This window comes from Manihot esculenta, chromosome 8 (genome assembly GCF_001659605.2).
Source record: "Manihot esculenta cultivar AM560-2 chromosome 8, M.esculenta_v8, whole genome shotgun sequence".
Classification (NCBI taxonomy): Eukaryota; Viridiplantae; Streptophyta; class Magnoliopsida; order Malpighiales; family Euphorbiaceae; genus Manihot; species Manihot esculenta.
In genome coordinates, this window is record NC_035168.2 from 6,520,749 (window position 1) to 6,531,822 (window position 11,074).

The 11,074-nt window shown below is 48.5% G+C and overlaps 1 protein-coding gene across 1 annotated transcript; it reads left to right on the forward strand.

Annotated features, from left to right (window-relative positions):
• Nucleotides 1-3,670: 3,670 nt before the first annotated feature.
• On the forward strand, nucleotides 3,671-5,571 carry LOC122724412. Its single transcript, XM_043959358.1, has 2 exons — nucleotides 3,671-5,330; nucleotides 5,423-5,571. Exons 1-2 carry the CDS (start codon nucleotides 3,671-3,673, stop codon nucleotides 5,569-5,571), a joined length of 1,809 nt encoding a protein of 602 aa, XP_043815293.1.
• The last annotated feature ends 5,503 nt before the right edge of the window (nucleotides 5,572-11,074 follow it).

Genomic DNA, 11,074 nt, shown 5'->3' on the forward strand with positions numbered 1-11,074 from the left:
TTGCTCAAAGACTTAACATAACCCATAAAACCAACCAAAACCTAAACATGCATTTCTACCCCATAGATCAACTTAAAACTTGTTTAAAACATGCAATGAGCTCAAGATCGGCTCTTACCTCTTGAAGATCAAGAGAAAGATGACCTAAACTTGGAAACCAAAGGAAAAGAGCTCCTGTGTCTTCCAAGCTTCAAAACTTGCTCAAATGCTCAAAATCTTCAAAATAAAGTGAAAACTCATGAAAATCTCGAAAGATCTGAAGGAAGAACTCAAAAATTGGTGAGGGACGGCGGAGAGCTCACCTTGGCCGAAAATGGGGAGAAAAGCTCGCCCATTTCGGCTAAGGGACCCCTTTATAGATGGCTGGCCAGGCCACATTCGGGAGCCGAATGTGCCTCCGCATGCATGCCATGTTCGGCGGCCGAACATAGGGTTCGGCGGCCGAACCTGGTTTCCCTCACTTATGCCTTCGGGGGCCTAAGGCACACCCGAACACATGCATGTTCGGCGGGCAAACTTAAGGTTCGGCGGCCGAACCTGCATCTTCCTCCAAGGCTGTTTTCATTTAAAATTCAACTTCCTTTTCACTTAAAATCATAAAATACATTAAAACATTTTATAAAAACATGGTTTTTCCCTTCTAGAGGGTTCCGACATTCGAGATCCCACCGGACGGTAGGGATTTCGATACCGGAGTCTAGCCGGGTATTACAGCAGCAGGAGACCGTCCCAAAGAAATTTATGATGCCGCCTATGGCTGCATATGATGGAGCTGGGAACCCCCGTGAGCACGTCCTGAACTACAAGACTTTCATGGAGCTACAGACTTTGTCAGATGCCTTGATGTGCAAGGTATTCCCAACGACGCTCTCGGGGCCAGCACGGGCGTGATTTAACAGCCTTGAGACCGAAAGCATTACAAGCTTTGGAGATCTGGCCACTCGCTTCATCAGCCGGTTCATAGCCGGGGTGCCAGCAGAGAGAAAGACCAGTTACTTGGAGACGGTCAAGCAGAGGAAGGATGAATCGCTGAGGGAGTATGTGCATGTTTCAACATAGAGGCCCTACAGATCCCCGAGCTGGATGAGAGCCGGGCGGTAGAGGCCATGCAGAAAGGGACGACCTCGCCCGAATTCTTTGGCTCGTTGAGCAGGAAACCCCCGACCTCACTGGCAGAGCTCATGAAGAGGGCGGAGAAATACATAAGGCAGGATGATGCCTTAATGACAAGCAGGTTTGCCAAAGGGGCAGAAGACCGAGGAAAATCCCCCGAAGAAAAGAGGTCGGATAGGCAGGAGAAGAAACAAGGCAGAAGGCCTAAGCCTTACAAACAACCCTGGGAACGAAGAGACCAAAGACCCCACCCTTCGAAGAGTCTGACCCCGCTCAACGCCTCCAGAGCCGAGGTGCTCATGGCAGTACAGGACAAAGAATTCCTTCAATGGCCTATACCTATGAAAGCCGAAGCAAGCCAGCGAGATCCTGACAAATATTGTCAGTATCATCGTACACACGGCCATGACACCAACAACTGCTACCAGCTGATTGCCGAAATCGAGAGGCTGATAAAAAGGGGACACCTCAGAAACTTCGTGAAGAAGCCGGAGGGACAGAGGCCCCAGCCTAACCCAGCAGTCCAAGCACCAAGAAGAGTGGGAACCGGACCAGTGAATGACGAGTCCAGTGGGACCATCAACATGATTGTCGGGGGCACAAGAGGTCGGATGAGCCGAAGGGGTAAGAAGAGAAGTCGAGAGGGGGAGAGCAGCAATGCCGAGGTCATGCAAGTTGTCCAGCACTCTTCAGTGGCCGTCACATTCTCTCCGGAGGATGATCAGGGTGTTTAGATGCCCCATGATGACGCCCTTGTCATTGAAGCCGTCATTCACAACTACCGAGTTAAGAAGATCTTAGTGGATGACGGGAGCAAGGTGAACCTGTTGCCCTACCGGGTTTTCCAGCAGATGGGAATCCCCGAGGAACAGTTAGTCCGGGATCAGGCACAAGTCAAGGGGATCGGAGGAGTACCAGTGCCCGTGGAGGGGAAGGTAAAGCTGGCTCTCACTTTAGGCGAAGCGCCAAGAACTCGCACTCATTATGCGGTGTTCTTAGTGGTAAAACTCCCATTGAGCTACAACGCAATATTGGGAAGACCTGCACTGTTTGATTTTGAAGCCGTAACCAGTATCAGATATCTGGCGATGAAATTTCCAACAGAGGCAGGAGTGGGAGTAGTACGGGGAAGCCAGGAAGAAGTGAGAGCGGTGTACTTGGCCACAGTGGCAGAACTGAGCTCGGCAGAGGAGAAGTTAGACTCAGAAGTGTTAGAGGTCAGGGACGAAAAGAAAGAGGCCAGGACGGAGCCGGTGGAGAAACTGGAGACTTTTCCCTTATCAGAAGCAGAGACAGATAAAGTCTTCAGTCTCAATGCTGGCCTCACCGAAGAATAGAAAATCGAGGTCATGGCCCTGATCCGAGGTCACGCGTCAAGCTTCGCCTGGAAACCTGCTGACATGCCCGGGATTGACCCTAGAGTGATGACACACAAGCTGAATGTCCTCCCAGAAGCCAAACCGGTGAAGCAGAAGAAGAGGGTAGTAGGAAGGGAGAAGCAACAGGCCACCAGGGAGGAGGTCCGAAAGTTAGAAGAGGCTGGATTCATCAGGGAGGTTATGTACCCGCAGTGGCTAGCAAATCCTGTATTAGTCAAAAAAGCCAATGGCAAATATAGGATGTGTATAGAATTCACTGATCTTAATCAAGCATGCCCTAAAGATTGTTACCCCCTCCCCGACATTAATAAAATGGTCGACTCTACGGCTGGATTTGATTATATGTCTTCTTTGGATGCTATGCCTGGTTATCATCAAATCCCAATGGACAGGTCGGACGAAGAAAAGACCTCGTTCATAACAGAAGATGGGACTTATTGTTATAAGGCCATGCCCTTCGGGCTGAAGAATGCCGGGGCAACATACCAGAGACTGATGAACAAAATCTTCAAAGATCAGATCGGCAGAAATGTAGAAGTATACGTAGATGATATGGTGGTGAAAAGCCCTACTTTCCAACAACACTTGGTAGACCTAAGGGAAGTATTTGAAGTGCTAGAACAGTATAGGATGAAGTTAAACCCAGGAAAATGCGCTTTCTGCATCAGGGGGGAAAGTTCCTAGGGTATATGGTGAGTGGAAAAGGCATCGAGCCCAACCCAGAGAAAGTAGAAGCTATCCTGAACATGCCAAAACCTACCTGCGTGAGGAACGTCCAGAGACTTACTGGTAGAGTGGTGGCGCTCAATCGGTTCATGTCAAGGTCGGCGGAGAGATGCTTGCCATTCTTTAAGAAGTTGAGGAAAGTACCGAACTTTGAATGGACTGAGGACTGCCGAGAAGCTTTCAAAGAGCTCAAGAGTTATCTTAGTTCGCCTTATGTGCTCAGTAGCCTGGTGGAAGGAGAAGAGCTCCTGATTTATTTGTCAGCCTCAGAACAAGCTATCAGTGCAGTGCTGGTTAGGGTGGAAGAAGGGGAGCAGAAGCCTGTCTTCTATGTCAGCAAGGTGCTTAAAGATGCCGAAATCAAATATTTGAACATCGAGAAGATTGCATACGCTTTGTTGCTAGCAGTTTGGAAGTTCAGGGTTTATCTGAAAAGCCACCAGGGAGTAGTAATGACAGATCAACCTCTGAAGAAGATTCTGCACAGGCCGAAAACCTCAGGCCGGATGCTGGCTTGGTCCATTGAGATTAGCCCTTATTGTCTAGAGTACCGACCTTGGACCGCTATAAAGTCTCAGGCCCTGGCTGATTTCATAGCAGAGTGCACATTCAATGAAGAACAAAAGGGGTCGGGCAAGCTAGCTTTTGAAGTGTCGGGAGAGGAGACAGAGGGGCAGTCCTCTCAGGAATTCGACTGGAAACTATACATAGATGGGGCGTCAGGCGCCGGGGGCAGTAGCGCTGGAATACAGCTAAAGGGACCAGGAGAATTTAAGGTTTGCTATGCCCTACGCCTAGAATTCAAGGCCTCCAATAATGTGGCAGAATATGAAGCCCTAATAAATGGGATGCTGGTGGCAATGGAAGTAGGGGCGACCGACCTCGAAGTGAATAGTGACTCCCAGCTGGTGATTAATCAAATAACCGGGGCATATCAGGCCAGAGACCCAATCATGCAGAATTACCTGGCAAAGGTAAAAGCCATTAAAGCCGAGCTCAAGGGTCGGGGAGTCACAGTTAAATACCAAAGAATACCCCGAGAGGAGAATGAAGAAGCAGATTTGCTCAGTCGGTTGACTAAAGAAGAACTAGAACAACTTCCTGATGAGGTATACATACAATATGTTAGCACGCCTGCTTTTAATAAAACAATCAATGTATTTCAGGTAGAGCAAAACCAGAACTGGACGATCCCGTACTTGGAATACCTGGAAAAAGGAAAGCTCCCTAAAGACAAGGGCGAAGCAAAAAAGATAGCGGCCCGAGCTGCCAACTATCAAGCAATAAGGGGAACTTTGTACAGAAGGGGGAAATCCAGCCCGTGGCTCCGCTGTGTAAGCCCGGAGGAGGCAATAAAGGTGATGGAAGAAATATATAGAGGAACGTGCGGAGCTCACGAAGGGGCAGGAATACTGGCTAATAAGATATTCAGGCAAGGGTACTACTGGCCCACCGTTAAGAAGGAAGCAGAAGAGTTTGTTCGAAGATGTGACGTCTGCCAGAGATTTGCCAACGCCATCAATGTCCCAACCACTCCTCAATCCAGCATCTCCAGCCCGTGGCCGTTCTCGGAATGGGGAATAGACATCCTGGGACCCTTTCCTAAGACCAAGGGACAGAAAAAGTTTGTAGTAGTGGCTGTGGAGTACTTCTCGAAATGGCCGGAGGCGAAAGCAATCCCCACAATAACCGCCCGCAAGATGATAGATTTTGTATGGGGGAATATCATCTGCAGGTTTGGAGTACCGAGGGTACTCATCTCAGATAACAGCAGACAATTCGACTGCAGTACCTTCAGAGCGTTCACGACAAACATGGGCATATGGCACAAATTTTCCTCAGTAGCCCACCCTCAGACCAACGGCCAGACGGAGGTCACCAACAGAGCTATCCTCCAGGGGTTAAAGAAGAGGCTGGATGGGGCAAATGCAAACAGGGCAGAAGAACTCAATAGCATCTTGTGGACACTCCGAACTACCCCCAGGACGTCCACTAAAGAAACGCCTTTTGCACTTGCATTTGGCACTGAAGCCGTAGTCCCAATTGAGTTACAAGTCCCTACACACCGGGTCCAGTTTCATGATGAGAATGCAAACAGTGATAAACTGAGAAGTAACCTTGATGCCCTGGAGGAAATCAGGGAAGAAACCCAAATCCGAACTGCCGCTTACCAATAAAGAGCGGCCCATTATTACAATTAAAAGGTCAGGGAAAGAAGCCTGAAGGTAGGAGACCTGGCCCTGAGAAACCTAGAAGCTACAGGAAAAAGAGTGGCGATAGGCAAGTTGGCACCGACCTGGGAGGGCCCGTTCAGAATAGCAAAAGTGGTCAAGTCAGGGGTATATCGAATTGAGGATATGCAGGGAAACCTTGAGCCTCACGCCTGGAATATCCAGCACCTAAAGAGGTACTTCCCTTAAAATATTTGTAATGAAAATTCTTGTATTCTGAAAACATGAATAAATGGAGTAACATTACTGTTTGACAAAACAATGTTATCTTTGTTACTATGAGTATTAACTCTCTCTGAAAAAGAAAAAAGAACAGATCCCAGAAGATCTCAGTAAGGTAGGTGTCCGGGCTTCCAAAGTGCCCCACCACCATAAAATCAGCTGAGATAACGAAGCGACAGTAAGGCCAATGAGCCCAAATCTTACAGGAGACCTCAAGGAAATACAAGACCAGGATCCCAAAGATCTCCTGGCAAAAAAACGGCCGGCGAAGATCTCAAAGATCTCCCGGAGCAAAAACGGTCGGCGAAGATCTCAAAGATCTCTCGGAGCAAAACCAGCCGGTGAGATCCCCGAGATCTCTCGGAGCAAAAACGGCCGGCGAAGATCTCAAAGATCTCCCGGAGCAAAAATGGCCGGTGAAGATCTCAAAGATCTCTCAGAGCAAAAAATGGCCGGCGAAGATCTCAAAGATCTCCCAGAGCAAAAACGGCCGGCGAAGATCTCAAAGATCTCTCGGAGCAAAAACGGCCGGCGAAGATCTCAAAGATCTCCCGGAGCAAAAACAGCCGGCGAAGATCTCAAAGATCTTCCGGAGTAAAAAACGATCGGTGAGATCCCCGAGATCTCCCGGAGCAAACAAAGACAATAGCATGCGGTGACAACATGCAAAAACAACTCATGAAAGCACAGAAATGGGACCAGAATCACCAAGAAAAAACCACATCCTGACCTCCCAAAGGAGCTCGGGACCTAAGAGGAAGAGACTCTGAATGTAATACCCGGCTCGAGTCCGGCCTCGGAATTCCTGTCGTCTGGTGGAATCTCGGGTGTCGGAACCCGCGAGAAGGGTAAGACATATGTTTTCATGTGTGTTTTAAGAGTTTTGAATGGTTTAAAGTGTGAAAGGAAATGAGTTTTGAAAGAAAAGCAATAAGGGAGAAATACAAAGGTTCGGCCGCCGAACATTGCATGGTTTCGGATTCATGTTCGGCTATCGAAGGTGGTCTGGCCAGCCACCTATAAAAGGGCCAAAGGTCGGTGGAAGGAGGATATTTCTCCTCCACTTGCAGCCAGAGGTGAGTTCAAGCCTCTCCCACGTTGACTTTCATGTTTTTCACCAAATCTTTCAAGGGTTGTAAGAGTTTTGGTGTGTTTTGAAGGTTTTGAGCAAAAATAGCAAGTTTGGAAGTTTGGAGCTTTGGAAGAGGTTTTCTTCATATCTCCACGTTAGGATCACTCATCCTCAAGTTCTTAAGGAGGTAAGGGTGGATCCTGACCTTCTTTGATGGTTTTTAAAGGTTTTATGGAAGTTTGATGGGTAGTATGCATGATTAGGTTTAGGTGAGGTTTTTGGGAGATGTGTATGTTCAAGCATGTTAAGTGTTGTTTGATGTGTTTGTTTGAGGTTTTAGGCTAGTTTTGGACCTCTTTATGCATGTTTTATGGTATGTGCTAGTTGGGAGTAGTTGATATGCATGTTGGATAAGTTGGGGGGAAAGGTGTGCATGAAACAGAGCAGGGTTCTGCCCAGCGGGCAAAACCAGGTTCGGCCGCCGAAGGAATGTTCGGCCGCCGAACCCCTTGTGGAGGCAGTTTCGGCTGCCAAAGCTTGCCCCCGAAACTTGGGACTTTCGTCTCTGGAGGCAAGGTTCGGCCGCCGAAAGTGCCGCCGAAGGTTGAGTTTCGTCTCTGAACGAGACTTTCGGCTGCCGAAGGTGCCGCCGAACATGCATGAGTTTCGTCTCTAGAGAGGGGTTTCGGCCGCCGAACCTGCCGCCGAAAGTGCCCTGTCCAGCTTTCTTTTGCATGTTTTATGTGATTGTTTGGGGATCTTTTAGAGGGTTTTTAGGGAGTTTCTTAGAGATGTTCTTGAGTTAGTTTGGTCCATCATTTGTGTAGGAACGGACCAGAGGAATCAGGGAAGTCAGCAGTGAGCACAGGTTCAGAACCTGCAGAGGTAGGCCAGAGTCAGCCAGAGGTGAGTGGAACTTCTCTTTTCAGAACTAAACTGCTTTGAGCATAGATCATGCATCATAATGAGTCTAGTAGGATGATTGCATTAGCTTCACGAATATGATGCATTGCATAATACGATGCGTATGAGGCTGTGGATAGACCAAGGCGACTCCAATAGCCCAAACTCTGTTATAAGACCTGGCCGGGCCAGGCAGCCATCTGTAGGTAAGACCTGACTAGGTCAGGCAGCAGAGATAGTAAGACCTGGCTGGGCCAGGCAGGCAGAGTGGTAAGACCTGGCCGGGCCAGGCAGATTGAGGTTGTAAGACCTGGCTAGGCCAGGCATCCTTTGAGTGGGATTATTGGTGGTCATGTCTGATCCCTGAGATGATGTGCTGTAGTGCATTCCATGAGTTCATGTTTTCAACTTATGGTTTATATAATTCTGCTCATTGGGCTTGTATAGCTCATCCCTCTCCCCTATCCCCCAGGTTTGCAGGTTCAGAGGTTAGAGGGAGTCCAGCAGGGTTTGCAAGAAGAAGAGTTATGTAATAGCTAGTGTGGACATGTACATGTAAAGAGATAATGTATAGTGTGTAGCTTTGTGCTTGACTTATAAGAGTTGTAATCCCTTGTTGTAGACATATGATCAGTTTATGTATGTTTCTTTTATTGTTAATGAATATGAGAAAACCAGGCTTACCATTATGAGTTGATAGACCAGAAAGAGTGCATGCACAGGTTAAGCCTTAAAGGAAAGAAAAGTTTTAATGATTTGACAGAAAATGTATGATCATGTATGGGATTTCACAAGTACACAGACAGTATAGCAGGCTTACTACGGGTCCCGGCGACCTTAAGTCGATCTGGATCCTAGTGCCGGTAGCAGTTCGGTTTCCGGGCTGTTACAGATTGGTATCAGAGCCCTAGGTTCACATGGTCGGACCTAGAGAGATAGAGTTGGGCTCATAGAGGTTTAGTGGGTCAAGCACAATAGGCAAACATGTCCACTAGGATAGGATGTTAGTCCTGTCTATCTGCTGATGATGTGCCAATGCTATGCTGCATGTGTTGCTTATGTGCTCTGTTATATGTTGTTTTCTAGAGAGAGTGAAGATGCGAGGAACTCGTCGATCCGCGAGATTGACTGGAGTCCCACCTGAAAGTGAGGGTACAACTGCTCGTCCTCCTGCATTGCCAAGGGCAAGGACTCACAGGTCAAGCAGGGAGGGAACGTCAAGAGACCCTAGAAGGTCTTCTGACGAGAGCAGAAGAGGAATAGGCAGAGGGGGAAGATCAGAAGAAGAGAGAGTTGGTATGGAGGAGGCTCAGAGTAGAGATGTAAGTATGGGTATAGAAAGGTCAGAAGAAGGTATGGGGGAGTCCCAGGGAGGCGTACAGGCCTCGGGGTTTGGCTATCCATCCTTTCCACAGGGCCCAGGGGATCCGATGGGAGGCACGTCGGATTACTCCAGCTTTTCCCCATATCCACCCTACATGCCATATATGACCTATCCTTCCTTCTATCCACCATATCACATGTATCCACCCCCACCTTTTTATCCCAGTTCAGCATCGCCTGAATCCAGAGAAACAGTACCTCCACCACCACCACCTGAACCAGTAGCCCCTGTTGTTGAAGCACAACCCAGTTCTTCAGGGGGAACTAAGGTGAAGATGACGGAGTACTTAAAGTTGGATGCTCCTAAATTCAACACGGGAGATGATCCCTTTGAGTATCTTAGTGCAGTCAGAATGATAACAAGTGAGTTGGGAGCAGATGAGAGCAGGGCCATTGAGATGGCAGGGTTCACATTAAAATGTAAGAAAGCCAGAGAATGGTTCAAGAACTATGTGGACCCCAGAATAGACAGTATGACATGGGAAGAGTTCGCCAACGAATTTGCTGGGTGGGCTTTCCCTGACAGTTCTAGGGATCTAAAGGTTGTGGAGTTTGAGCAGTTGAGGCAGACGGAGGAGATGAGCGTTGATGAGTATACAGATAAGTTCCTGGAATTGTTACCATACGTGGGTCAGGCGTATGATACGGATCAGAAGAAGGCAAAGAGATATGCCACGAGGCTTCATCCCAGGTATTTCTCCTTGATTCTCCACGCGGAGAAGGAGAGTTTCCACTCCATTGTGGATGCTGCTAGAAAGATGGAGGCCAGTGCCATAAGTCAGGGAGTAGTCAAGCAGTCAAAGGCACAGTCTTCTGGTGCTAAACCAGGTTCCTCCTCACAGAGTATGGCAAGTGCGAGCAAAAAGAGATGGGATAAATTCAGAGGAAAGAGATGCAAGTTCTGGAACATGATTAAGACGGGTCTGGGCATGAGTAGCGGCTCCAGCTCTGGCACAGATCTTCCAGTTTGCAATAGGTGTGGGAGACCGCACAGAGGAGCTTGTTTGTTGGGATCTACAGCCTGCTATAGATGTGGGTAGGAGGGACATTATGCACGGGAATGTCCTCAGGCGACTTTGGTTGCACCATCCCAGCAGATGACCTCAGGTAGTGTCGTACAGTCAGCAGCTTCAGCCCGTCCACCAAGCAGTGGCAGAGGTAGAGGAAGAGGGGCAGCCTCTTCATCAGGGATGGGTTCCCGAGGTGCAGGTCCGTCAGCTCCAGCACAGATTTTCACCATGACGCAACAGGAGGCAGACACGTCGAACACAGTGGTGTCAGGTACTATCATCATTGGGTGTTCCGAGGTGTATGCTTTGATGGACCCCGGTGCTTCTCACTCTTTCATTTCTTCTAGAGCCGCTGAGAGATTGGGGTTGATTGTATCCGAGTTAGAGTGTCCTCTCTGGGTCAGTGGACCTAGATGTGACCCATCATTGGCAGAGTCAGTCTGTCAGTTCAGTCCAGTGTTTATAGAGGATAGATGCCTTCCAGCTGACCTTGTGGTTCTAGAGTTGACAGATTTTGATGTCATTCTAGGGATGGATTGATTATTTACCTATAGTGCTACCTTGCACTGCAGGGACAAGGTAGTGAGTCTCAGAGACCAGGATGGGTCAGAGTGTGTCTTCAGAGGAGACAGGAGAGGGACACCTAGGGGTTTGATATCAGCCCTCCAGGCTCGTAGGATGTTGAGGAAGGGGTGTCAGGGGTTCCTAGCTTATGTGAGAGAGCTAGACAGTCGGGTTAGGGAACCATCCTCAGTACCAGTTGTTAGAGAATTCCCAGATGTGTTTCCTGAAGAGCTTCCAGGACTACCACCTGATAGGGAAATAGAGTTCGAGATAAAGTTGATGCCCGGTGCCAGACCGATCTCTATTCCTCCCTACAGGATGGCGCCAACAGAGTTGAGAGAACTGAAAGAACAGTTACAGGATTTGGTAGCAAAAGGTTTCATCCGCCCGAGTACCTCCCCTTGGGGTGCTCCAGTATTATTTGTCAGAAAGAAGGATGGACCTCTTAGACTTTGTATCGACTACAGGCAG

What these genes read in the sequence shown, in the direction of transcription:
- LOC122724412 (XM_043959358.1), top strand. Translation starts at nt 3,671, where the DNA reads ATGACAGATCAACCTCTGAAGAAGATTCTGCACAGGCCGAAAACCTCA. An exon ending in AAACAGTGATAAACTGAGAA is followed by an intron (nt 5,331 to 5,422) that starts GTAACCTTGATG and finishes TACAATTAAAAG; the next exon opens with GTCAGGGAAAGAAGCCTGAA.